At 36.7% G+C, this 27,530-nt stretch overlaps 1 protein-coding gene and 1 long non-coding RNA gene across 10 annotated transcripts in view; one reads left to right on the top strand and one right to left on the bottom strand.

The window, feature by feature from the left end:
- Positions 1-393: 393 nt before the first annotated feature.
- On the bottom strand, positions 394-1,551 carry LOC119247488 (uncharacterized). Of its 2 annotated transcripts, XR_008552200.1 has the most exons (4): positions 1,468-1,551; positions 1,036-1,216; positions 707-813; positions 394-595 (listed from the first exon to the last, which is right to left on the bottom strand). It is a non-coding gene; the product is annotated as an uncharacterized LOC119247488 (long non-coding RNA). The 2 variants fall into 2 exon arrangements; XR_005125768.2 differs by lacking the exon at positions 1,468-1,551 and having other exon boundaries at positions 1,036-1,441.
- Positions 1,535-27,530, top strand: part of NAP1L1 (nucleosome assembly protein 1 like 1) — a 39,073-nt gene continuing 13,077 nt past the window's right edge. For 2 of the 8 annotated variants that reach the window (XM_054696206.1, XM_054696207.1), the window contains exons 1-11: positions 1,584-1,626; positions 10,841-10,877; positions 14,990-15,075; positions 16,779-16,881; positions 22,459-22,600; positions 22,830-22,910; positions 23,838-23,966; positions 24,916-24,987; positions 26,044-26,183; positions 26,606-26,751; positions 26,843-26,862. In XM_054696206.1, the coding sequence (XP_054552181.1) occupies positions 10,861-10,877; positions 14,990-15,075; positions 16,779-16,881; positions 22,459-22,600; positions 22,830-22,910; positions 23,838-23,966; positions 24,916-24,987; positions 26,044-26,183; positions 26,606-26,751; positions 26,843-26,862 (936 nt within the window). In that variant the 5' untranslated portion in view covers positions 1,584-1,626; positions 10,841-10,860. Of the gene's footprint in view, positions 1,627-2,213; positions 2,404-3,852; positions 4,158-10,840; positions 10,878-14,989; positions 15,076-16,778; positions 16,882-22,458; positions 22,601-22,829; positions 22,911-23,837; positions 23,967-24,915; positions 24,988-26,043; positions 26,184-26,605; positions 26,752-26,842; positions 26,863-27,530 lie in introns of those variants that run through there. The other 6 variants (XM_037513953.2, XM_054696201.1, XM_054696204.1 and 3 more) reach the window with 5 other exon arrangements.

Consider the following 27,530-nt stretch of genomic DNA (forward strand, 5'->3'; position numbering starts at 1 on the left):
ATAAACAAAACAAACAAACAAATAAATAAATAAATAAAGCATGCCTCTATAAAAAAAAAAAAAAAAAAAAAAAACAAAAAACAAAAAAAAAAAAAATAATAGGAAAGACAAGTAATGTCAACAAGGTTGGGGAGTACCAAGGGAAAAATTGTTTCCTCTAAAATGGAATAAAGTTAGTAGCTAAAAGTGAGAATGACAATACTCTAAACTTAGAATTTGAAGTTTCAAGGCATGAAGCATTTAGAGAAGAGGATCTCAATCTTTTTGGTCTCAGGATTCCTTTACACTCTTAAAATGAGGACCCTAAATTACTTTTATATGCATTATAGACACTGATATTATAATAGAAATTAAAATAGACATTTACAGTAATTTTTCATTATTTCATTTGAAAACAATTAAATGTTCACAACATCTTTTAGATGAAAAGCTACTTGCCAAAATTAACCAAAAAATTGAGTAGAGTGGCAGTGTTTTATGTTTTTGGGAATCTGCGGTCTCTGGTTTAACAGCACATGACTGGATTCACATATCCGCTTGTTTTCAATATTTCCATATCACATGTTATGTAGCCTCTGGAAAACCCCACTGTACACTAAATGACAGCAGAAAAGGCAAACACCATCTTTGTATTATTATGGAAATAGTTTTGGTCTCCCTCTTGAGAAGGCCTAGGAGCCCTGCAACAGACTTGGAGAACTACTACCTTAAGAGTTAGTAGCACTCAATAGCCAGGAGGTTTCACAGGGCTGCAGATTACAGAGGGTTTACTTTTTCAGAAGATGAAACATCAGTGTCCCCATTATAAGGCATCTAGAAAATACACAAATTTTGATCAAGCGCTTTCGCAGAAACAAGGGACAGCAGGCGGTGAAAGGTTAGAGGGGTAGGGAGGAGGTGCACCCCCGGGCGCCAAGGACACCCACCAGTAGATACCGTTGGATTGGTCAGGAGGAGAGAACTGTTGTTCTGGGGGAGGGGAGGGGAGTAGAGGGGTAGGGAGGGTTGCGAAGGGCGGGGAAAGAAAATGGTTACCCGGGCACTGGAGCTGCAAGCTTTAGGCCGGGTCCGGGACAGGAACCAACGCGTTCCTGTAGTCAGTAGGCGGCGAGCCTGCAGCTGGGGATGAATTCCCTCTGTCCTCTCTCCACTCCCTGCACCACGCGGAGGGGCATGAAGTGCACCCAGGGCGAGTGGGCAGATCAGGGCACTATCCCTAGCAAGGGTTGAGATATATATATATATATTTTTTTTTTTCCCTAACGCTTTGAGGATGAAAAGCGACGGCGTGGAGCGTAGCAGAAGAGGGAGGTGGAAACCAGAGGAACCCTAACCCGGTGCATTGAGCGTGGAGGTCGGCAGGGATGAAGGACGGCTCGGTTGCTAGGCAACCCTCCTAGGCCCGCCTCCCGCCCGCGTTGCTGGGAGACGGCGAGGCCAGGGGGAGGGCGGAGGAGCGGGCCCTACGTGCTGACGCTAATTGTATATGAGCGCGAGCGGCGGGCTCTCGGGTCTTTTTTAGCGCCATCTGCTCGCGGCGCCGCCTCCTGCTCCTCCCGCCGCCACTGCCGCCCTGAGTCACCGCCTGCGCAGCTCCGGCCGCCTGGCTCCCCGCGCTCGCCGCCGGTAACGGATGGGGGCCTGAGAGAGTCGGGGGCAGCGTCGAGTGGGCCCGGCGGCCTACGCGGAGGGGAGGGCCCGGGAGCCGAGCGCGGGCCCGCGGGCCCCCGGCGGCCTCCCGGCCGTCCTGTGAGGCCGGCGTCGGAGCCGCCCGCCGCGTCGCGACCCCGCAGCCTGAGAGGGTCCCGAAGGCCGGCGGGCGCCTTTTGGGGGGCCGCTGTGGGGGCGCGGCGCGGCCTGGGCAGGGTGGGGGCCCGCTCTGGTCTGCGCGGAGGTGCCCTGAGCCCCACCGGCTTCTCCGCGCGGGTGACGCGAGGCCGCGGCGACGCCCGGGCGCCCTATGGGGGCGACGGCCGCGCGGCGCAGGCCGGGCCCGAGCGCGTAGCCCGCCGCCCGCTCGGCGTCCCCGCGGACTGGGAAATAATGCCCGGGGAGAGGCCGCCTGGGGGGGGGGGCGGCAGAACGGCGGAGGCTGCGAATTCCGACGGGAGGGAGGGGCTGCGAAGGGACGAGGCCCCGAGGCGGGGAGGGGCGGGGAGGCGGCGAGGCTTCTGGGCTCCCCGCCCACAGGAGGCGGCGACGCTGCTGGGAGGGGAAACCCCGGCGGCTTCCCTCGACACGTGGCCTCCGCCGGGCCCAGATTGGAGACCCCCCACCTCCACCCTCACCCCCACCCCCTGGGTTGTCCTTCCCTGGAAGTGTCGAGATGGTGGGCTGTGGGGATGAATCAGTGAGTGGCTAGCTGAGCCCCTGGATTTCTAAACTCTCCTCTGCTTCTTAATGGTCAGTATTTTTGGTGATGGATGGTGAGGCAGGTCCACCCCTGCTGGCATTTTAAAGAATTAATGGCGTGAAAAGCGCGCCCGTGTTAGCTGTTATTAACAAAAGAGCGTGTGTGCCTGAGGTACAGTTAGAATTAGGCTGGATAGCTTGGCCGGCTTTTTTCTTGGCGACCATTGATCCTGATAGAATTCTCGAGAACAGTTAGAAGGTGGAGGAAAGGATTCGGCCAACAGGGTCTTTCATCGAGGACTTCGGGTGCTTTCTTGCAAATTACTCCCTTTATTGAGGGTCCTAGGAAATACTTAGCTTTTTGTTTTTGAGATGATTGGAGTGGGGGGGGGGAGTGTGGGATGGAGTGAAGGTTCAGTGTGGACTTAAGATAGCCTGCTGCTGGAGAATGCCTCTTCTCCCTCAGAAAAAGCAGTGAAGGGAGGCTAGAAATGAAGCCCTTCTTGGAGGCGGTGGTCTTTCAGAATAGGAAAAGAATCTGGCACAGGATGTCCTCAGGGTGCCCTGTTTTAGACTCACTCACTGATTCTGTAAAGACCACTTCAAAAGGCCCACGACTTAACACCCCTTGCCCTTTTCGGGAAGGTTGTAAAACAAAATGCCTTTTCTAATTGGTGTTTACATCCTATTTTCATGTTTAAAATAATACTCCTTGTTAGGAAGTAACAGATACCACCTCTAATTGTATATGGATGAAAAAGACAGGTGGTAAAGGAAGTTTACAGTGATCTTCTGGGACTATTAACATATCACTTGTTAGAAGTAGTCTGATTTTAGATTGATGGCCCGAATCTAAAATGTGATTTCCTTTAAGACTAATCACCTCTGGAGGATAGTTGGAACTCAATTTGGACATCTTTTATTGTTAGGAAACCGACTTCATGGATTCTCGTTCTAGATCACCTTTGTTTTGATACAATTTTTTAATTTCACCTTATCAGTTTGAAAATCCTTGTAAAATTTATGTGTTTCAAAGTACCAATTTTTAGCATTGGACCTATTGACAGAAAATTACTAAACTAATACTGAATGTGACATGTCATTATTCTTGCCATTAGAGATTAAAACAAAACAAAACCTTGTACCAGAGCTAATTTAATCCAAAATGCTGTTCTTATTGGTTTGTTTCTCCCCTCCTCCACATTCCTTGCCATGAATTAATAGGGAATGAGTTCCAGCAGTTTGTGCTCCTTTCTATTGGTTTTCACAGAGTGCTTCTCTGGGTAGAGCCAGGCTAGTGCTTCAGTTTAACCCAAGTACTTTGGCTTCCTTATTTTTCTGATAATTTTCTTTTTACACGTTTCAGAAAGGTAACAACCCTTACAGTGCTCACTATGCTCAATAATACGTCCTTGTTTGTTTGCCAGGATGCTAAGTGCATCCTGGGTAACATTACAGACGCTTCTAGTTTTGCCATGGTAACATTTGTGGGGCCTTTCTTTTTGAACAGTGCCTGTCCCCATGATGTCTCCAACATCACCTTGTAGACTCACATGCATGTGGCCAAAGGACCAACTTAATGTTTTCTAAAGGGCACAGAGAACTATATAGTGGGTGCCTTTCCTCTTTCGTGTCTGTCTTGGTCATTTTGGCAGTTCCAGCCGAAAGGAGCAGTGGCCCATTTTATTACTTAATTTCCCTATATTGTTGGCAGGTGACATTTGTTAACTTCCCAAAATACATTCAAAACAGTCCTTTTGTTGCAAAATGGGCTAAAAGAGGCAAAATCTGTTTGACTTTTCAAGGTATGAAGATTTCAAATTAAAATTCTGTGCTTTATTAATTTTTGTTTGGTTTTAAATTTGAAATATTAATGAAAGATAGGATTAGAGTGAATCTTCATCAATTTAGTAAACTAGTGATTTTTTTTTTTTCAGGTCCTCAAGTTTAATCCAAACTTGTAATTGTTTTCTCAGTTGATTCTTAGAATATATATTTTAGCGTCTATTTGGAATGTTTATCTTATATTTTGAGCAAACTGGGCAAATTGTAAAATGTTGAATGAATGAGTCGTGATGAATGATATGAAGAAACAGAAAGGGATAGAGTGCAGGAACTTATTATAATGGTGATACCAAGTCTCATTTCACACTGATTACATCTGAATAAGTTCTTTTTGGGCAGTGTTAGAGGGTGAGCTTTGTTGCTTTTACCCATCTTTTGTAAGTTTTTTACAATGACATCTGACCTCTAGATCATATTATTGGGCATGCCATAAAAAGTGGCCTCAGAACTTTCTGATTACCAATTCTGCCTGATTTGCAAGTACATTTATCCTTGTTTGTACATTTTGAATTTTATTGGGAAAGGAGACTAATTTTGAAGAGCTTATTTGATTATTTTCTAAGGTAATGCGGACACAGGAGCACAAAAATACAACAGTCAGCATTTACTGGGTCAATATTCAGTGAATGTTTTAAATTGTAAGTAAATGCATTTAATGCTTCTGGAGGTAGGTATCAACATTTTAATGGGGACACTGAGGTATAGATCAGTTAAAGGATTTACCAGTAGTTACTTAAACTTGATTTATGATAACGATTTTGTGTTGGTCTTTGAGGGAAGTTTCCTTGAGTTAAACTCTTGCTATTCCTCAGCTCAGAATTCATAAGCCTTCTTCTTTGGGTTCCACTCACTGTGCTCCAAGTAAAAGCCACAACGCCTAATCTTGAGATTGTTTAGCATGGAACTGTTGACATGGTAATTAGGTGATGGCTCCTTGGCCTTTTGTTTGCTCCTTTGTCTGTACACACATGCATATACACGCGCGCGTACGTACACACACACCCCTACATGTATGCATGTCCTGTGTGGGTGAATTGTTTTTGCTGGGTTATTACACATTCCTTGAATTCTCGCTTTAAATGTAGAATTCTTAATGATGCTATCACCATGAAGTAGGTTTTTGGTTTTTTTTTTTTTTTTTTTTGGTAAAGAAATAACTAATTTGTTACTGTATAATCTGTGTAGCAGTAAGTTATTAGCCTTGGTTTTTGGACTAGTGGACTGGATAAGGGTTTTGGAAGTCAGGTTTTAAATCTTAGTTTCCGCTCTGTTGTGAGCAAGTAACTATTTTATCTGCAAAGAAGAGGAAAGTCTATATATAATAGTTCCTTTCAGATTTAGTGTTGACTTTCTTTCCTTATTGAAGGGAGAACTTATTTGGAATCAGGTTTACTTGGATGGGAAGAAGTTATTTTATAGCATGTCTGGATATCTAGCTGTTACATGACCATAAATAATCAGGTTATGATCTGATTTAATTTCTTTTTAGTGGAGATTTTCTTGTTCAAGTATCAAGTGAAGATTTTCCCCAGTCATGTTAGTCTGAACTATGTCTTTCCATTGACTTCTAGATTACATATATTGAAAATGAATTGAATCTCATTATAAAGTGTCTTTTTCATCTCTAGTAATGCCTTTCCTTACTTTTTTTTCTCCTGATGTTAGTACAATATTACCAGCGTCTTTAAAAATTAAGATTATATTTTACTTTGAGACATTGACATATTTAGGATTACATCTGAGCGTGTGTGGTGTGTTTTTTCTATTTGCCCGCTCTATTTTTCTTTTAGGTTGATTGCAAAAGTTCTTGATTGTCTTTTTCCTTCTACTCTGGAAGTTATAATCATCTGCATCTAATTTTTTAGGAGCTAACCCAGAAATTACAATAATACATACTTGGGAAAATTAGAATACCATAATCCATTTTCTTCCCTTTTGCCCTTGTTAATGCTGTAGCTTAATTTTTAGCACACTGCACAGGGGTTATAGTGTTTAAAAATATTTTGCCTATGTGCAGATAATTTTTTTTGCCCCTCATTTCTTGGACTTTAAATCCTTTAGGGGTGATTACTTGTCTTCTGCCTGAATAATGTTTTTGTGGAATTTACAGTGAAAGTACTGCAGCCCTCATTCTTAACTAGTATTTTGGTTGGGTATAATAACTTTAAGATCATCAGTTATCTTCAGCATATTGAAGATTCTCTTGTGTTTGGGTCTGTTAAAGAAGATATAGCTGTCAGTATTCTATGCCTTTCAGGTTAATCTTTTCTCTGTTTTTGTCTTCAGCCTTTTATACATCTGAATTTTTTTTAATCCTGAGCTGGATTTGTAGGGTTATCTTCCATAGTTCAAGAAACTTCTTACCTTTTAATATCTTTGATCATTTTGCCCATTCTCTGCTTCTAGAACTTAGCTAAGTTAAATCTTTGTTAGGATTTCTTGTACCTTAAAATGTCTTTTAACGCAAGTATTTTCCACCCTGCCCTAGAATGTCTTGCTTCTAAACTTGGTTCCAACTCAGTTCTCTGTTGCACCTGTGTTTAGTCTACTGTTAAACCTGCCATTTAGTTTGATATCCATTATTTTTATTTATAGAAGTGCTGTTCTTTGCCAGTTTTGCTATATCTCCTTTAATAGATATTGCTTACAGATAATACTGCAAATGCTACTTTTTATTTTAGTGTGAGCATAGATATCTTTTGTCTGTGTTTATAGTTTTAAGCTTGTTTATAGTCTTTTTACAGTGCTCAATTCTTTGTAGGACTGGTTGATTATATTCCTTTCTGTTCCCTTCCTTGCCCTGGAAAATTGCTTGTATGAATTTGAAATCCAGAATGGAAGTACCTTTCACTAACGTTTGGATTTGCGAGTGCCTAGGAACTCTGTTGGGTAGAGATCACTAAACTCATTGCTTGGGGTTTCAGGGGGTAGCAAACATGAGAGGTGCCTTTGAGCTCTTTTTTTCCAGGAGAACTGGTTTATTATCCTGGAGAGTACAGCACTTGAAGGTTCCTGATTAATTTGGGGGGTTTGCTGTAAAGGTTCATATCTTGAACGGGTCTAGGGATTTTCATTTCACCTCACGTAGTTAAAACCCAAGTTCAAATTTAAGATTCACAGATGCCCTCTGGACACAGTGCCTGCCTTCTGCTTATTATTTTGCTTCTTGATTTGCCTTTAGTTTGGGATTAGTGAGTCCTTACTAACTAGAATTTTCTGCAGTTTTAAGATTTTTTGTTGTTGAGCTTTTTTTTTTCTTTCATTTTATATATATTTTACATCATTCTTCCTTTTTGTACAGTGCATGCTTTTTCCTCTCAGGTGTAGTCCCCGCAAAATCCTCACCACTTATTCACCGTGTACCATCACCATAGTCCCTTGTGTAAGAACACATTCCCTCTCCTATTTTGGTCCCTCTCTTCCTGCCTCCCCTGTAGTGTCTGTGATTAATAGTTGCCTGTTAATTTTCTTTTTTAATTTATTATAATTACTTTTTTTCTTTGCCCCTTTTTTGGTTCTCCTATATTCTGCCTTATAAGTGAAACCATCCAATATTTTTCTTTTTTTTTTTTTTTTTTTTTTTTTCCTGGCTTATTTCACTGAGCATAATCCCTTCTAGCTCCATCCATGTTGCTGCAAATGTCATGAGTATCTTTTTTGATTGCTGAATAGTATTCCATGTGTATATATACCACATCTTCTTGATCCAGTCTCCTATTTTAGGATTTTTAACAAATACTTTATTCTGCATTTTAAATTATTTCTCACTGGTAGAGTTGGTATGCATAATCTAGTTTGTCACTGCCAGGAATGGAAATTCTTCAGATTTTTCAGAAAGTAATTTCATGTCTGATACGTAAAATTCTCATTGGTTGTATTTAATGTTGACTTAATTTAAAAAAAATTAATGTAGGTGTTAACCTAAACCTATATTTTTCAATGTGATCAAACTATCTGCCGTAGAAGCTTTGTTTCTTGTTTACAACACAGATTTTGGGGTATATTCCATCAGATGTATTGGTTCAGAATCTCAATTTGGGAATCTCTGTCTCTAAATATAATTTATATAATTTAGATTTTTAGGGAAGTTATAGAGATAATTCAGAGTGTTCCCAGTGCTCCATAGTTATTTTGCCTCTAAGTTAACATATGTTTCTACCTTGCTACATTGATGGGTTACTTTACAGTTGTCAGAACTGAAAGACTTTTTTTTCCAGCCATCATCCCAGCTGATTATTTTGCAGAAACGCTGACTCTGCTGTGGTTAATTCAAAATGGACAGAAAGAAAAATCACTAAGTTTGTTGTTTACTCAATAAAAAACACAGTCTTTTACATGAATTTGCTTCCTAAGAACAATCTGATGAGGGAATAGTTTTTTTCCTGCTTGATTGTACATAATAAAATAAGGCCAGAATTGGTTTGCCAGAGTTAGATTTTGCTTATTCAACTCAGATAATCTACATAATAGATTTAACTTTTAAAAACAAAAGTGTACAACCATGAAATATAACTTAGCTAAAATGGGAGATTGGAGAAAGCATCTCAGAAGTAAGTGCCATCCTGTTTTGTCTTGAAGCCTAAGTTGCTATTTTCTCCTAATCTTTTTGATAGGTAGCTACTGTTATGTTTCTGATAGAATTCCAGAAGTGTTTCATTCATGAGAAATCAAGTTCATCTGTGTATATATACACAGATGTACATATATATGATATATCCATCCAGATGAAAATTTTCCATATATCCTATACCCCTGCTTTTCTTGCTCTTTCCATATCAACTCAGATCTGCTTCAATTTTGACTGTACTCTGTTATGTGTGCATACTATGCTAATGCTAAGTTTATTTTTGATATGTAGTGCCAGATATATAAGCTTCTTATACTACTCTATAATACAGTGATTGACAAAACAGCAGAAATAATTCCTGTAATGTGAATCTTGTGGACCAGTAAATCTGGAGAGACTTGGCCAAATAATCACACTAACTTAATTCCAAATCAGAAACATTATAGGAAGAAAAAGGTTTATAGGAATGTGTGCATATAAGGAGATCTTATTTAACAAGAATGTATGGGATGGAGAAGTCCTCTCAGAAGAAGTTTGAATTTGTGGGCCAAAGGATATAGTATTGAAAGAGAGCCATCTAGGTGGACATGAAAAGTTTACTAGACCCTTAGATTTTTTACATAGTGTTTTTCATGGTAGTTTCTCATAAGTGAATAATGAAGGCTGGAGATGAACATATTTATTAATTCTTGATGTTCCTGTGGTCACAGTGCTCTCCAGAAAGATTATAATTGATGGGAATACTAGCCATATTTAAGAATGCATATTCACCACAGTTTTCCTCCAATAAAAATGCTTATTGATTTGATAGACAATAGAATTCAACTTGATTGTTCTGACTAGGATTCATTATTTTTCTTTTTGAATTAGCATTCATAATCATTTGCTAAGTATTTTGTCAGTGTTACTTTAGTTACCCAACTGGAGAAATTTATCGATGCAATTAGGAGTGATTCAAAGAACATGAGGATATTTTAAAAATATAGTAGGATATTTTAGGAAGAAATAGTTCCTTCGTAATTTGTCTGAAGCATGGCTATTGAATCAGTAATAATAGTTCAAATATTGGCAGTTGACTGCTGAAATCAGTAACTTGTCCTAAACCTCTAGGCAATAAGCATATTAAGTATGTTTGTTTGAGGAATCACATAGCATTCTATGAATCAAAGGCTAATATTTTAAATTAAAAAAATGTAAAAACTTGATTTTGGTGTGGGATTGATTCTGAGCCTGATTTAGATTGCCTTTTAGTAATGCATTACCTAGGGCATTAGCCATTTTTCTGTCTGATGAAACATTTTATCTCGTTTTGTCTTTCTAAAACCAGTATTCTCTAGGTTAGTATTCATCTTATCATGAGTTAGAACTTAGAATATGCTTAGTTCTAATAGTATTCAGGTTTGATAACCAAGAGCATTGTTGACAGTATGCCAGCATATCCAGGGAAGGTTGAATGCCTGCTGGTTATAATGTGACATAACAGTGATTTGAAGAGATGGGGAAGGTTTGCTTGACAAAGATTTGAGTCCCAGGGCTTTTGTAACTGTCATTAAGTAATTTTAAAGGGCTGAATTTGATGCGAGGATTATTATTTTTGACCAAAAATCCTGGGTGCTTACCGTAGATGGCAGTATTTGGCTTTAACCTAAATTGGATAAAAAATTAATACCATCAAATGAAGTGGTTTTGTTTTTTTTTTTCCTGTGAGGTGCTGCATAGCAAAAATTAAAAGGAAATAATTAAAGACCCTTTGCATTGTATTTTTTCTAGCATATATGTGATTCTTTACCAGGAGTCTATTTCTTCTAACAGTCCTTACATGATAGATTCTAAAAATCTGATAGTAACTTGTTTGTTTTAAGTAGTAGTCTCAGAAAAAATATCTTCTGGTGACTAAGGAGAGTTTATGTTCCATGGTTTCTCTTTTGAACACTGATGCTTTTTTAATGGGCGTTTACATTTTAATATATATGCAAATCAATGTGGTATTGATTTAAAATATTTTGTCCTCAAATGTTTTTATTGGTTTTTAAATAAATCTTATATATTTTTTAACATTGACATTTCTCTCCATAGATATTTGGAGTTCTTACAACATGGCAGACATTGACAAGTAAGTGACAGATAGTTGGTTCTTTTTTTTTTTTTTTAGAGATTTGGAATCACTTTGTACTGTGATGTAGTTAACAGCAGTACTATTTATGAATTATCAAAATGTATGGTAATGACTAATGCTTAGTACCTACTATTATAAAAGTTGGGTACAGTGTATCCAAGACAAAATATAGTACATAATGCATTGTCATAAATATAGTAAGCCATTTGTCAATGTTTATTCTTAGGAAAGTGATGAGCACAATGGTGAATCATAAATATTTGCAGAATTCATTTTTACCACATGTATTTCCCAAAGATTGTACTACTTACATTGTAATGTAACTTATACACAAAATTTTAAAAGTTTTAGAATGTGTATGTAGAATTTAAAGACTGAAAGGATACTTGTAGACAAGTTTTAAAAATTAGAACATTACTGTTAAGAAGCCCTTTGTGTCCCTTCTCAATTGTATTGTCCTTAGTTGTCTGCCTTTCCACTCCAGGAACAAAAGCACCATCTTGGCTTTTGTCTGATTCATTTCTTTGTTTTTCTTTAGTTTTATCAACTAAAAATTCTTAACCATGTTTAATTTTGAAATGCTGAATAGCAGTCACAAATTTTGCTGTGCTAAGAAAAAAATCAGTGTTACCACTATTAGTTGAAGACGAGGTTGGGAAAATAAGCAAGATAATATCTGGGTGGTCATAGTATGGCTTCAACTGTCATGAAGTTTTACAGGGGCTTATTTTGGAGAAATCGTTGGGGAAGGAGGCCATGAATTATGGAAACAGGTTTAATCAAGTTGACCTCTGACAGGATTCTAGTGTGATTGCACCTCTTGCAGAAATATGGTGAGGAAGAATGAGTTGATTTGCACTATTTGTTGCTTGTAATTTCACTGTAACCTGCAAACTCAAGTAATTAAAACAACTCTTAAGTATGAGGGGCATGATAAACTTAATAGCTGTTAAAGGCAGTAGAGTGTGGGGGTGAGAGTACAGGAAACTTTGACACAAGGGCAGCATATCCCAAGTATATGTAACAGTCTGGCCAGTCCTCCCCCATGAGTGCTGTCTTCAACATAAGACAGTAGTGCCACACAGACATTTTAGTGCTGATGGCTCTCAAGGTGACTGTCTCTGAATCCCACTCTCTGTTGTTCAGCTGTGGTATACTATCTTCCTCTGGTTTCCTTCTGTTTCTCCTCTTTGCTATGTCCCATTTTGTTTTCCTTGTTTGTTTGTTTGTTAGCCTAATACCTCAGAAGAGTGCCAGGGAAGTAAATTATTTTGAGTTATGGCATGACTGAAAATGACTGTTTCACCCTTATCCTTGATTGTTTGGTATAGACTTCTAATTTGGGGTTATTTTTCTTCACAATTTTGAAGGTTCTGCTGCATCATTGCCTTTTTCGTAGTGTTGCTCTGTCAAAGTTAAAAGTCATTATAATTGTTGATCTTATATATGACTTTAAAATATTTATGTATTTGTTTCTGGAAACCACTCTGGCTTCAGCATTTTGAAATTTTCAAATTGCTTTAGCTATTTTTATCTCTTTCTTGTGTTAGGAATTCAGGGGACCATTTTGTCTGGCAACTCTGGAATGACTTTCCATTCCAGGAAATATTCTTATTTTGTGTATTATCTTGTTTCTTTTTCCTCTTTCTGGAACTCCTGTTATGTGTTCAACTTGATTTTTCTAATTACCTTACATCCTGTTTCCTATCTTTGTCTTTTTACTCTCTCAGCAAATTGGAAAAGCTATTTATCTTTCAACTCTTGCTTTGAATTTCTAATTGTTTAGTTTTCATGAGCTCATTGGTTCTCTTCTTGCTTCTATAGCATCTTGTTCTTCTAATCATTGATTATGGTATCTTTGGATTTTCTTTCCCGTTTAGTCTTTCACATGTTTTTTTTTTTCCTTGTTTTTTTCTGGCCTTAATGCAAGAAGCTGTTCTCAAATCAGAGATAGTGCTTGGTTGTCTGCTCATTAATACTGGGGTTGGGGGCATGTATTTGAGGGAAATTTTTTAAAAAATTGATTGGGAAATTTGAGTATTAGAGGGGGAGACTTTCAATTTGGGATTTTAGTGCAGGATCCTCTGTGTGGCATTTGTTGTGAAAATAACCAGTATTAGAGTGTTTTTTTCTGGATCAGGTATCCTTCTGAAAGATGTTTGTGTAAAGAATTGACTTTCAGTCTATTGGGAGCCAAATTGGGAGAAGAGAGAAGTCCTCATATTTGGCATTTATTGTGTACATGATCCTGTCCTAGCTATTCCTCCTCCTCCTCCCCCCCCCCCCTGTCTGTACTCCTTTTGCCTGAGCTCTCTATTTAACCCTTTCCAGACAGGAAACCACCATTCATCTGCTAGAGTGAGGGAGAGGCTCCAAGGATTTGACTGCTTACCAGTTTTTGCTTAATATCCAAACTTTTTTAAGATTACATGTTGAGACTGGTTCTCACTTTTCCATACCACTAGCTTCGGTTTCAGTTCTCAGTGAAGTTTGTTAAATCCCTCTTTATCATAATCTTGGTGGCGATTTTGGATGTGCAGTTGAGTATCTGCAACCTGCCATCTTAACCTTGGGATTCTCCTTTTGTTTTAAACTTAAAAAAAAAAAGAGTAATTTGATTGTGACTCCTTGCTTCCTTGCTTCCCACACCATAAATTAATTTTGGATATTTGAGAGCCTTTTAGGAGGGAGCAAGAGTGAATGATTTTTCTGTAAAGGACCTCGTCATAAGTATTTTGGGAACATATGGTTTTTGGTCCAACCACTCAACTTTGTAGTATTGTGAAAATAGCAACAGGCAATACATAATGCAATTAATTTGCCTCTGTCCCAATAAAATTATAAAAATGGGAGTGGACTCTGTTTCACCATTCAGTGTACATAATTTTGACCCTAGTATTAAAGCCTTAATAAATAGATGAATGAAATTATACTGGAGGAGAACTATTTCTGTTACCTTCAGTCAGTGGCTTTTTATACTAGATAGTCCAGAAATCTCTTGATTCTGATAGGAAGGTTGAATTTTTCCCTCAGTTGATGGGAACTTAACTTTTACTAGTAGGATAGAGTTGAGCTTTTCTGTACTTGTTAGTATACAAAAATTTATTAGTCTTTGTCCCTATATGAAAGTTTTCAAATGCTGTTTCAAGATATGAAAGCAATGAAATCTCTAGCAAAATAGTAAAATGTGAAATCAAGGAATTCTACCATAAACTGTATGTTGACTTAGATGTCTGTATTCTCCTTTTTAATGCTGGTTGTAATCTCATGTTCAAAAATTAGATTTTTAGGATAAAATGGAAAGAATGTAATCTTAATACTTTTTAACTTCAGTGATGCCATCCTCCTGGCTTTGCTCTAGTCATGAATAGACTCTGATTTTCTTTCACTGTTCTTCCCCATCTTTGCTGTATAGAAAGATCAGAGTATAGTCTGATACCCTTGCTCCACAGCCATAAGGGATCCAGAACCTTTTTGTTTTTCAAACTACTTGATCCTTAACTGATGACATTTTCCCGAAAGTTTCATGGTCCATTTTGTGGCTGCTGGAGCTCTAGCCATCTTACATACCAATTCTAGGGAAAGAGCAAGATGAAAAAACCTCCCAGCTTGCTGTCTCATATCTTTCCTCCTACTTTTCTATAAAGACTTCCTTAAATTTCTATTCTACTTCTGCTTTTTAGCTCACTACCAAAAACCTAATCACATCAACTAAAACGTAGGTTAAGGAATGTGGACTTTTAAAAAGCTTGGTGTTTTGCCCTCTCATAAAATAAGCGCTATTACTAAAAAGATTAAAATGAGTGATTATTGAATGAAACGCTTATTTCTTGCTATCACATTCCCCAAACAAAAATGTTGCAAGCTCTATTTTAAGACTTAAAATATAAACTATATTCGGCCATATGCTTTTAAGTGAAATTCTACGTACTTCTGGTTTTGTATTTGTGTCCATTTGAAGTTAAAAGGAAAATGGAATTGCCATTTAAATTCCTACTTCATGTTTTTGAATGAGGCGTATTAATCTAGAAAATGAATTGAAGTTTTTCTGTAATTTTTTTTTTGTAATTGGTCCATTTGAACCTTGGTGTGATGCTATGATATTTTAGCAAAGAACAGTCTGAACTTGATCAAGATTTGGATGATGTTGAAGAAGTAGAAGAAGAAGAAACTGGTGAAGAAACAAAAATCAAAGGTATTACTTTAATTTACTTCAGGAGCCAGCGAATCCTGGCACTTGTGTTACTTGACCTTTCTCTTTTCGGATCATTGTCCACTTTACCACCCCTATCCTAGCTCAGAAACTGCGTGGTGGGAGGTAGGGGAAGAGGGAGATGGAGATGAAGTAGTAAGAGAGGAAAATATATGGATTGGGCCTCCCCGGTGGCGCAGCGGTTGAGCGCTGGGTTGCGAAGCTGCCTGCAGCCTCTGCAGCCGGTTCGATCCCCGGCTGCTCCCCGGCCACCGGAGGAGGGTCCCACATGGTGCGCAGACCTCTCCTGCCGCCCGCTGCTCCCCTCAGCAGTGTACTTCGGTCCTTCTGCCTGTTCTGCTCCCCGCTCTGGCTCTGGTGAATTCTCTCACCCTCCCGTGCTTCTGACTGTACCCAGTGCATGTATAAACCAAACAAACAAACAAATAATAAATAAATAAATAAATAAATAAGACATGCCTCTAGAAAAAAAAAAAAAAAGAAAATATATGGATATAGTGTGACTTATCAGAAGTCATGGTATCTGCTGCTGGGCTTGCATGTGGCATAGATGTGTCAGACAGAGCTGCCCATGAGTTTTGTCTGAATTTATCAATAGAAATATTTATTCATTCATTCAGAAATATTTATTCATTATTCATTCAATATTTATTCATACTTGTTATTGGTGGTGCTTCTCAACAAACACTAGCTTAGATTTATTTGAAATGTTTATTAGTATTTCGTGTCAGAAATACAATATATGTAGTGTGTGTGTGTGTGTATTTTTTTTTTCATTGTGACCAAACAACAAAAGAAACATTAACAAATAGACACAAAATCATTCAAAATTTTCTTCAGCAGATAATTCATATGTGTGGGTGAGGGTTAGTGATGGTAGTGGGGAATTATACTGCTTTAGGTTATGCTCTCTAATGATTCAACTTTTCATTTTTAAGCCAGATGATTGTGAAAAGACTACTGAACTAGCTCCATCTTTTGTCTTGTAATGTTTTTCTTAAAAGATACATGACTGTATCGTTAGTTGCCAGTATTGCTATTTTTAAAGGCATGTTGGTTTTCATAACTGTACATCACCCAATAATCAAATTAATGTTAGAAGATAGACTGACCCTTAAAAACATAATTGGGAAAAATTAATGGCAATTTTGTATGTATGTATTGAAGAAGATGACTTGTTTTTCATAAATTAGCTTATATTGGGTAGAGTATAATTTTCAGACACCATTAATAACCAATTTTGTTTGGCTTCACTTATAACCTTTGACTATTTGAACTTTTATTATTCAAATAAACCCAAGCACATTACAAGATTGAACATTCAGGTCACTCATTCCCACAGTTCCAGCCTTGAAACAGTCACTATATTTGCAGTTTTATGATATGTGTTCTCTCCTTCAAAGTATTGTCACCTATCATATATAGGTAACTGAGTCATGCTTTGAGCTGCCCAAAATGCAGTGTGGGTGAAACAAGATGAAAGGGTAAAAAAATATGTTGATGACATTTGAAATCAATAGGAATCTGAACTTCTCCTAGAGTGACTTTTCTTTGGCCTGTTGCCCATCTTTGCGCATACTAGCAATTTACAGTCTATTCAGAAACACTCATGATTGGATTGTCCTATTAAAATAACAATACATTGTCATAAAATACTTCTTTCGATGCCCTTTTTTTCTTTAAAGCGCGTCAGCTGACTGTTCAGATGATGCAAAATCCTCAGATTCTTGCAGCCCTTCAAGAAAGACTTGATGGTCTGGTAGAAACACCAACAGGATACATTGAAAGGTACACGTTTTCTTTTCCATAGTCCTTACTTATCTTTTTATAATCAACAGTGCAGGTGTATTTTTAAGACCATCTATGATTTTTGTGTATAATAGTTGGAAAACTAATGTATCCTATCTAGTGGAGGATTATTGGGAGATTAAAATTTTGTTTGAAGTACCACCAATTTAGGGTTGGTCTTTAAATTTTTATTTTGGTTCAGCTCCACAGGATGTATACTGATCCTAACCATACCGAGTTTTATTTAGAGATTTGTTAGAAATGCAGTTTTTTATTTTGCTGGTGATCATTAGTAATATTCCCTATTTTACTTTGCTTATAATTATTTTTACTTGCCTTTATGATTTTAAGATCCATCCATGTTACTATATTCATGTATCTCGAGTTGCTTTGTTCTCTGTGATATGCAGCCACCGTATTTTACTATACTCTTTTTCTTTGATGAACACAAGATTTCCATTAAGCTCCATACAGTTTTATTGAAGTGATCATCCCTGTGCATATCTTCTTAGCTATCTAAGAATTTCATTGGGATATGCATTTACCAAAAGGTTGCTAGTTTTGGGAGATGGAAGTATTAAGTGCTTAGAGTTTGCATTATTTGATTCCATTGGTTTTTGTTTGTTTTAACCAGTCTAATGTGTAAGGTTCAGGCTCATTTTAGTAATATTTACTAATAATCTGTTGAGTTTTTAAGCTTTGTAAAGATTGTGACCTTTAGGTTTGCTCATATGTACCCATTTTCCTATTGGAGTTTGCTATCTTTTTCCTGTTTTGTAAGAGTTCTTAGGTATTTTAAATGTCAATCCTATATCAGTTTTGGACTTCATAAATAACCTATTGTGCCATGTCTGTCCATAGCATCCTCCATTAAACAGAATTCCTTAATTTTTCAATTTTTGTGTAGAACTAGGATATAGGCCAGAGGTGCCGGGGGTAGGGTGTGAGAGGATTCACTAGAGCACAGTGGGGAGCAGAACAGGTAGCTCTACTGAAATATGCTGCTAAGGTGAGCAGCGGGTGAGACAGGAAAGGTCTTGCTGCACCATGACGTGGGTTAGCTCCATGGTGAGTGATGAAACTCAGTAGGCCCTTATGGTATTAGCGCTGAGACTTAACCCCTAGGCCACCAGGGAGGCCCCCAGAATTCCTTGACTTTTATGTTTATTGACATTTTTTACTTAATGACTTGTTCTTTCAAAATTAGGTCCTTCCTAGTTCTATCTATATTTCCTTTGACTAGTTTACCTTTCACATTTAATCCCTCTGGAGTCAGTCCACCTTTGTATTTGGTGTTAATTTGGCATCTGGTTTTCTTTTCTTTCTTTCTTTTTTTTTTTTTTTTTCCCAGTGAACTAGTTTTTATGACACTTCATGAAATAGTCATTCTCTGTCCCCATTTATTTGTGGTACGTAACCTTTATTGCATATCAGTTTCTTATAAACACTTGCATTTGTCTTTTAGCAGTTACTCCTCTGTTTCATTGTTCTTTTTTGTCTTATTGTTTTGTCATTTTCATGCCTTAATTTCTTTGGAATAATATGTCTTAGTATTTTTAAGGGTGGGTTACCTTCTTCCACTGCCCCGCACAAAACACTTTCAAGGTTGACCTTAAGTATAGATGTTTATCCTACATATGGTTGATAGTAAGGTTGTCAGGGTTTTCTTAAGAAAACTGAAATTTTGATAGGGATTACTTTGAATATATAGATTAATACAGCAAGGAACTATTTTATTCAGATCCTATTCTGTGTCTCTTATTACACTGTTTTTGTGTTCTATTCTGGTGAATTCTTGTATACCTTAGTTGTGTTGCTGTTGTGAATAAGCAAAAGATGTTATCTGCAATAAATGGCAGTTTTAGTTCTAATCTTCCACATTATACCACACCATATGTTTATTTTCTTGTAACATTGGACAGGATTTTTAGTACTTTTTAAAACATTAGCATTAAAAATGGGCATATTTCCAGTCTTCCTGGAAATGAATATAAACTCTCCATCTAACTTAAAGTCTGTTTGAATTTTTTGTGACCTTTTATTCTGTATTAATTCAGATGGGCTTTGTTTTTTTTTTTTCTTTGAATATTAAATATAAACATTTTTGGAAATGATTTTCGGATATCAAATTAGCTTTGCATTCATGGAACAAGCTTTATCATGATATTGTTACTAACTACCTAAGTAAATCGCACATTTTATTTATGTCCTTGTTGGTGAAATGAGCTTTGGTGCGTGTGTGTGTGTGTGTGTGTGTGTGTGTGTGTGTGTGTGTGTGTGTATATAAAAAGAAACTTTGCGGGGGGGACAAAGAAATATTATCCTTAAGTGGTTTTAGAGTTGAGATTTCAACTGCCTAATGGAATTATTTTACTTTTTTCTGCATTTTGGAACAAACTGAGACAAAAATTACTTGTTCCTGGAACAGTTGTTAGACTTTTTCTGAAGATTGACTTGTGCCTTTCAGGTTTGAGAACTAGAGATCATAGGGAAATCCACATGCTACCTCCCTTTTTTAAACATGCCAATTGACCTGACAGTTTCTTTTGTGCCAGTTTTAAAGATTTATATTTTAAACATATTTTATTTCTATTTCAAATTGATTAGCATATAATTTATGATGTTTTAAAATATCTGATGATTTTCATTTTTGTATTTTGTATCTTGCATCTTTGTTTCTATTGTCTCCATCATAGTAATGTTTCTTAGAATGAACTTTTGATTTTCCCTTTCCTTTCTTTTTTGTTATTGCAACTCTGACTTTAATGTTAAAATGTCCTTGTTTGGGCTTACTCCATGATCTTATTCTTTCCAGTTTCTTTTTCTTAATTTGTAGCTTTTATGACCTTAATACAATGTTTTTATAAGTACTTTATGACTGTTGAGCATGAATTTCTATATGCTGAAATTAGTAATCTTAGCTTATTATATTGTTTGGTTCTCTTTTGTTTCTGCTAATTGTCCTCTTGACCTCAGAGGGATGTTAGGATCTTGGGAATCTCCACTTAATCTGTTTTTCCTGTAATTCTTTATTATGTCATTTTTTTAAAAATAAAGGTAACATTGTTTTACAGCACTGTTTATGATTCAGAACTACAGGGTCCCATCTCTTCAGATGTGTTTTACCACACTACCCCTGTCACCAAGGCACCTATAGTCTGTCTGTGTTCCATCATGCCCCTTTTCCCTTTACTCTCCATGTTTTTCTCTAATTCTATCAGTTGTGGATTGGTACATTTTGAAAGTTGTATCATGTATGTGTTTGTGACATTTATCTCGTTCTGTTGTTCATTGTACTAGTATGTTATATCTTCCTTTGTATATTATGATATTCTTTGTCATAAATTACGTTTTGTTTGATATTAAGATAGCTATCCCAGCTTTCTTTTGGTTTTTATTTACCTGGCCTGACTTTTTCTCCACATTCTTGTATCATATTCTACTATGAATGGTTGCATCTATATTAGTGATATCAGACCATTCACTTTACATTCTCAAAAGTGATTTTTTTTTAATTGCTACATCACTCCTAATTCTTGAAAGTATTTATTATATTTTGTTTCTTCTCTTTTTTGCTGTCCATTGAATAGATCAATAGATCTTTTGGTTTCAAACTTAATGCTTTCTGGTTTTTGTTATGGTTAAAAATGACTCATAACCTAATACCTAGGTTTACTTACACTTAATTGATTTCTTAAATTTACCAATATCTGTATTGTTTACAAATTTACTTACTTTAGACCTCTTTTTTTCTTTTCAAGACAACAGTAAAACTAAGATATTGACAACCCATACCTTATATAGCATCTCCTGCATTCTTCTTTTTTCCCCACTTCATCAGAAATTATTTTTAATGAATATAGTGAGCTGTGGTTTAATTCCTGAACCCTGTACTTTTTAGTTTTTATTTTGCTTTCATATCTAAATAGTTTGGCTATGTAAACTCAAAAGTTCTTCAACATCTTAGTATGTTACCTTGATAACAGTTTGATTCTTTTTCATTTGTGTAGATTCCTTCCTTTTCCATTGAATATCTCTAGAGTATTCTTTTTTATATGCATTCATAAATCTCATCATGCCTGAGGATTTTCATAGTGCTTTTAACTCAAATTTATTCACATCTTCAGACAACTTTTCTCCTCTCGCTTTTTCAGCTGTTGCTCCTTTTGTCATTTATATTATATATATCCTCGCTTTTCTGTCTGTCTTTCTTGCTGCCTTCCTGGACAACTTTTCAACCTCATGAACTTCTCCATTTGAACCTATCTTGTTAATGCTGTTGGTTGTTTTAATTACTATATTTTTAATACTTCCCATTTTGTTTTAGATTTCTTGGTCTTGTGTCATTGTTAAATATCTTCTCTTTAAGTGTATTTACATCTTGTTTAAAATTTTAGTCCATTAATGCGGGTTCAGATGAAAAATATTTCATTCTTTCATAGAAATTGTACTCTGAAGCACAGGTACAATGGTGATAATCAGTTACTCTAATAATAATATTGGGAGGATTGAAGATCACACTCTGGTTTGTTACAGTCCTGTGGAGATTAAGGAGGATGGGATGGGATGGTATCAGCCTCATGGGAAGGAAGGCTCTTGCTACTTCAAAGTTGACTGACAATTCCAGGCAATTTTTCTTCACTGCTTTGGGAGAGGGCAGTTTCTTTGGTTGCAATTCATTGTGCTCAGAAGTTACATGTGTACATGCACCAGCTGGGTCTAAGTTTCTAGGGTTGATTTGTTTTGAGATGTTAACTGAGGGGGAGGCCCTCAGTTCATGCTATTTTACCGCCATTTAATAACACATTAAACTTCTAATTGTTAGATACAAAGTTTTTTCCTTAAGTAAAGTTGTAGTCAAGAACATTACATCATCTATAACAATCTGTATGGCAGGGAATTCTAACTTGGGTTCTGTTGTAGAGTTCCTGAAGTTAGGTTAATTTTGAGTGTGAACACTTAGGGGAAGTATAGGAGTTCATAATTTGATCATTCTTTATTGGGCTCGTAACTTAGCTGTGTATAACCTTTAAAAATCTATGCCCCATAGTGAATTGTTTGAAAAGTGAATTATATCTCAGTAAAACTGTTATTTTAATAATCCATATCCTCCCTTCATAAAACATTGCTATTTACTTTCAAATTCCAATTAAATACAGACACTAAAATAGAAAACAGTGATGTATAGGATATCATCCTTTTTGCCAATGTACATTATTTTTAAAAACTTAGGTGGTGGTGGTTATTCTCAGTTAGGATGGGTCAGTCCATGACTTTTTAACTTGTCAGACCAAATTTTACAGACCAAATTTTATTGCCAACACTGCCAACAGGGTTGATGATCTAATTTACATTTTCTTATTGTACCTTATTCATCTTTCACTTTTGAAATGAAAACTTCTAAAAGTCTAGAGTTTCGTGTATTACCTATCTTGAATTCTAATTATTTTGTATATACCCTTTGCTTGCAATAGGAAACTTAGTCATTAACTTTCATGCTTCAGATTCAGTATTGATTAAAGATGTGTGAGCTGTGTTTTATGGTGCTTATGTAACTAATGCCTTTTAACTTTTCAGCTTGCCTAGGGTAGTTAAAAGACGAGTGAATGCTCTCAAAAATCTTCAAGTTAAATGTGCACAAATAGAGGCCAAATTCTATGAGGAAGTTCATGATCTTGAAAGAAAGTATGCTGTTCTTTATCAGCCTCTATTTGATAAGGTAATGCTTTGTTCTACTTTGTTTTATTTATCCCAAATTCAAGAAGATAAAAAAGCTCTGTAAAGAAAGACAAACTTGAAGGTGGCAAATGGGTTATTAGGTATTTGGGAAACTATCAATAATAGCAGTTAAAGATTTATCCCACATGACTATAAATGTAGCTTAATGAGAAAACAGTTTTTTGCTTGGAGGCCAGTATTTTCATGCAGTCTCTTTGAAATCATTTTAGCGATTTGAGATCATTAATGCAATTTATGAACCTACGGAAGAAGAATGTGAATGGAAACCAGATGAGGAAGATGAAATTTCGGTTAGTACAGACTTAATTTTAGCATGTTTTTATATCTTGGAAGTATTTTCTTTATTGTAAGATGTGTAGTGAGTACATGTTTTCCCCTGAAACTTTTCCCTACAGCTCATGGCCCTGGTGGTTCTCTCTTTGGATAGGTACGGTAGTAGCAATATTTAAAGAAGTCGGGTTTGGGCCTCCCCTGGTGGCACAGGGGGGTTGAGCGCCATGCTGTGAAGCTGTCTGCAGCCTCTACAGTGCCAGTTCAATCCCGGCCAGCCGGCGAGGGTCCCACATGGCGCGGCAGACTTCTCCTGTTGCACCCTCTGCTCCCCTCAGCAGTGTATTTCGTCAATCTGCCTGTTCTGTTCCCCGCTCTGTCTCTGGTGAATCCTTTCACCCTCCTGTGCATCTGGCCTGTACCCTGGTTCTTGTATAAATAAATAAATAAATAAAATCTGTTTGAAAAAAAAGAAACCATTTAAAGAAGTCAGGTTTGGGCCTCCCCGGTGGCACAGCAGTTGAGCGCTGGGTTGCGAAGCTGCCCACAGCCTCTGCAGCACTGGTTCGATCCCCGGCTGCTCCCCAGCCACCAGAGGAGGGTCCCACATGGCGCGCGGACCTCTCCTGCCGCCTGCTGCTCCCCTCAGCAGTGTGCTTCAGTCCCTCTGCCTGCTCTGCTTCCCGCTCTGGCTCTGGTGAATTCTCTCACCCTCCCTTGCTTCTGACTGTACCCAGTGCTTGTATAAATAAATAAAATAAAATCTTTTTTAAAAAAATAAAGAAGTCAGGTTTGATAGAGGTAACTGCAGTGTTTACAAAAAAACTTTTACTGAAATTTTTAATTTGATTTGTTGACTTACGTACTTTTGCCACTGCATGTAAGTTAAAAGGATGTATACCATTTTATCAAGTGATCTAAATAGTAAATGCTGTCCTTTATCCAAGGAGGAGATGAAAGAAAAGGCCAAGCTCGAAGATGAGAAAAAAGATGAAGAAAAAGAAGACCCCAAGGGAATTCCTGAATTTTGGTTGACTGTTTTTAAGAATGTTGACTTGCTCAGTGATATGGTTCAGGTAATTTTATTTATAAAAACATCAGTTCAAAGCTTAAGCGAATGTCATGACTACTTTCTTCATTGTTTATAGAATGACAGCTTTCTTTTGAAACAGCTGTTATCTGTAGAAGGAAGCTGCAGTTTTGTTACTTGCAGTCAAGTAAATTACAATTAATATTTTAAAATTTGGTAATGAAATAGTCCCATTGATAATTGCTTGTCATTGACTGGTGCTTTTTTGTGGTCCCTGTCTTCAGTCTTTAGATATTTAATGTAGAAGTAGGATGAGGGAGTCTTAGCAGTCTCATTTATCTTTACCCAAAAAGACCTTTAAATCCAAAAAACATGCATTTTAAAAGAATATTATAAAAATCTCAAACTTTTGTAATTGTCACTTTCTCTAGGAAACCAACACAGATACTTTGTCCTCTGGGAAACTTTGCATCTCATAATTAGAAGCATATCATAAGAGACTCCTATTTACCTGGTAGTCTTAACTGTAATTTTTGGAATTTACTATCAAAATTATCTCAAAACAATGACTGCTTATTGTATTTCTGTTTTAGCAAAGTGTAAAAGAATCAACCAGAAGGAAAGCAACAAGAAGCATCAGGAAAAGGCAGCAATTATAATTGGGAAACATTTTTTTGAAACAAACACACCTTACTAAGACTTGGTATTCTACCTTTTAGCTGTATAATGTCTATGTAATGATACAGCCTTTTAGTCTGTAATGATACAGTTCTCTGGTCACTTTTTTCCAACTAGTGGCAGTAAAGTGGAACTTAAATAAATAAACTAGCTTTAGTATAAGTCATAACTTAAAGTAAACTTTAAGCTTTGTATTTATTATATAAAACTAAACTACAAAATGTCTCAGTCAGCCAAGTGTTTATCATCCATAACAGAATGTTAACTCTTAAATGCCATTATATAACTCATTTTAATATATATTTTTTAATTTGAAGGAACATGATGAACCTATTCTGAAGCACTTGAAAGATATTAAAGTGAAGTTCTCAGATGCTGGCCAGCCTATGGTAAAAGAACTTTGAAATATTTTCAGTTTTATAACATTAGACATTTACAGTAGATAAATGGAACTTTCTAGAGGGAAAGTTTATGGGTTAGAGAAAGTGTGAAGAAATTAACACTCATACTTGGTACTCTTGTTATTGGGAAGTAAAGGTGTGGGGTACTGATTGTGAATGCAGTATCTAGTATCTTCACTGAACATAAACTATTTTGGAAATAGAGTAATTTCTTGATCCTAGTTTGCAAATAGATTACAAAAAAAATAGCAAGGAAATACAAATAAAAAAACGCATTCTATATTAAAAGGCATGTGTCTCGGAATAACATAAATCATGTTAGAGGGTCCCTACTCAACCCATGATGAAAGATAAACCAACAGCTTCACCCCCAAAAGTCAGTAGTCCATGATGAATGGGCATTCATTTTTGTGATTGTAGCCTATAGATTCTTACATTGCATGTCCTAATGTTGGGCTTTTTCTCTGTCCAACTTGGGCTCTAGTCTTTAAGATTTAAAAACCTCTTAGGGGCCCCACTGGTGGCGCAGGGATTAAAGTTTCAGTGCTGTCAAGCTGTCACCAGCTACTGTGGTGTAAGTTCATGGTGCAGCAGACTTCTCCTGTCTTGGCCCACTGCTCCCCTCAGCAGTGTATTTCAGTAGATCTGCCTTTTCTGCTCCCCATTGTGTCTGGTGAATCCTCTCACCCCCCCATACCTCTGGTCTACGTCCCAGTACTTGTATGTACAGATAAAATAATCTTTAAAAACATAAATAAATAAGGTCCTCTTAGGATGGCAGGAGGAGAGGGTCATTGGACCTTTTCAGTTTATTTTGGTGTGCCTGACCTGTATTCTGAACATGTCACTACTGTAAGTTACTGAATCAAGTTTCAGTTTATTTTTAGACCTTGTTTTGTTTTTAAAAAAATTTGGGTCTTATGTGATTCTTTCCCAGAGCAGTAAAAACATTATCACTTAGAATTTTGTTTATAAAAATCATAGCTAAAGCATTGAAATAGATGATGTGGTACATCAATTTTTATACTTTTTATTTTAAAACAGAGTTTTGTATTAGAATTTCACTTTGAACCCAATGAATATTTCACAAATGAAGTATTAACGAAGACATACCGGATGAGGTCAGAACCAGATGATTCTGACCCCTTTTCTTTTGATGGACCAGAAATTATGGGTTGTACAGGGTGAGTTTAATTTTACCATTTCAGTAAAGGATGCTTATCCCTTTGTTTTGTGATACTTGGTACTTCCTAGTGTGTGTTTCTTATGTACGTGACATACATAGATTATCTCCAAGTTTTCAATAAAATGTTGTTTCAGAAGAACTTATCCATCCTGTATTCCAACTGTTTGTCCAAAGGATGACACATTTGTTATATTTTGAGTTTGTGCTAATTATGAACATGTTTCTTGGGGGGGGGGAAATGGGGAGGTAGAAATAAAAATGTTCATTTTATACTTCTATAGAAAGCAGTTAATTTAACCAATTTCCCTCTAAAATTTGAAATCTAAATATAATAATTCTTTAGAGAAATCTCAGCTCTCATAGGAATTGAAACTAATATGTAGTGATTAAAAGTTTTTTTTCCTCCTTTTGTTTTGATAGGTGCCAGATAGATTGGAAAAAAGGAAAGAATGTCACTTTGAAAACCATTAAGAAGAAACAGAAACACAAGGGTCGCGGGACAGTTCGTACAGTGACCAAAACAGTTTCCAATGATTCTTTCTTTAATTTTTTTGCCCCTCCTGAAGGTAAGTACTGTTTTATTTGGATATGGATGGTTGTTTGATTGTGTTTTGTTTAGTTTCTTACTCATTTGAATTTCTTCTCTCAATTTTGCAGTTCCTGAGAGTGGAGATCTGGTATGTTGAATTTTTCCTTATTTGTTGAATTTGTTTCACTGTACAAAATTAAAGGATTGGTTCTCATAAGTGGGGAAGTAAAATAATTGCTGTTAACATTTTGTTCTGATACTTGAAATGCATAGGAAACTGTGCATCTGAAAAATCCCATTCAGAATGCTCATTGAGAAATTCTAAAAGAAATACTTTATTTTGAGATTTATAAATACTGTTGTGGGGGACTGATTTTCAAGACTGTAGTATTACTAGACTCCTCTAGCCACAGTCTGGTTAGAACTCTCTGTGTTTGTTATTACAGCGGAAATATGGTTTCATACTGTGGCCAGGTGTGTGACCATATAGCCAAAAACGATAGATTGTGCTTAGCGTAGAGCCTGGAATGAGGAACAACCTCTAAAGAAATCTGTGCAGGGGTAGACTAGTTCTGTCTTGAATATGTTTTTATGTTTGTCAGATTTTTTTTTTTTTTTTTTTGGTTTAAATGAACTGAGCTGATTTAAATAGTTTATATATACACAGAATTAAAAATTATGTTCATTGGAATAATTTGAGCTAAGTAAGGCTTAGATTAGATCTGCCAAAGGCAAGTATTTCTGCCGAAAAGGTAATAACTGGCTTGATTCAAGATAGTTTTTATAGGGTAAAAATGGAGACTATAAACTCTGTTT

Source organism: Talpa occidentalis, unplaced genomic scaffold (genome assembly GCF_014898055.3).
Source record: "Talpa occidentalis isolate TD23 unplaced genomic scaffold, MPIMG_talOcc4v2.1 talOcc4.16, whole genome shotgun sequence".
NCBI lineage: Eukaryota > Metazoa > Chordata > Mammalia > Eulipotyphla > Talpidae > Talpa > Talpa occidentalis.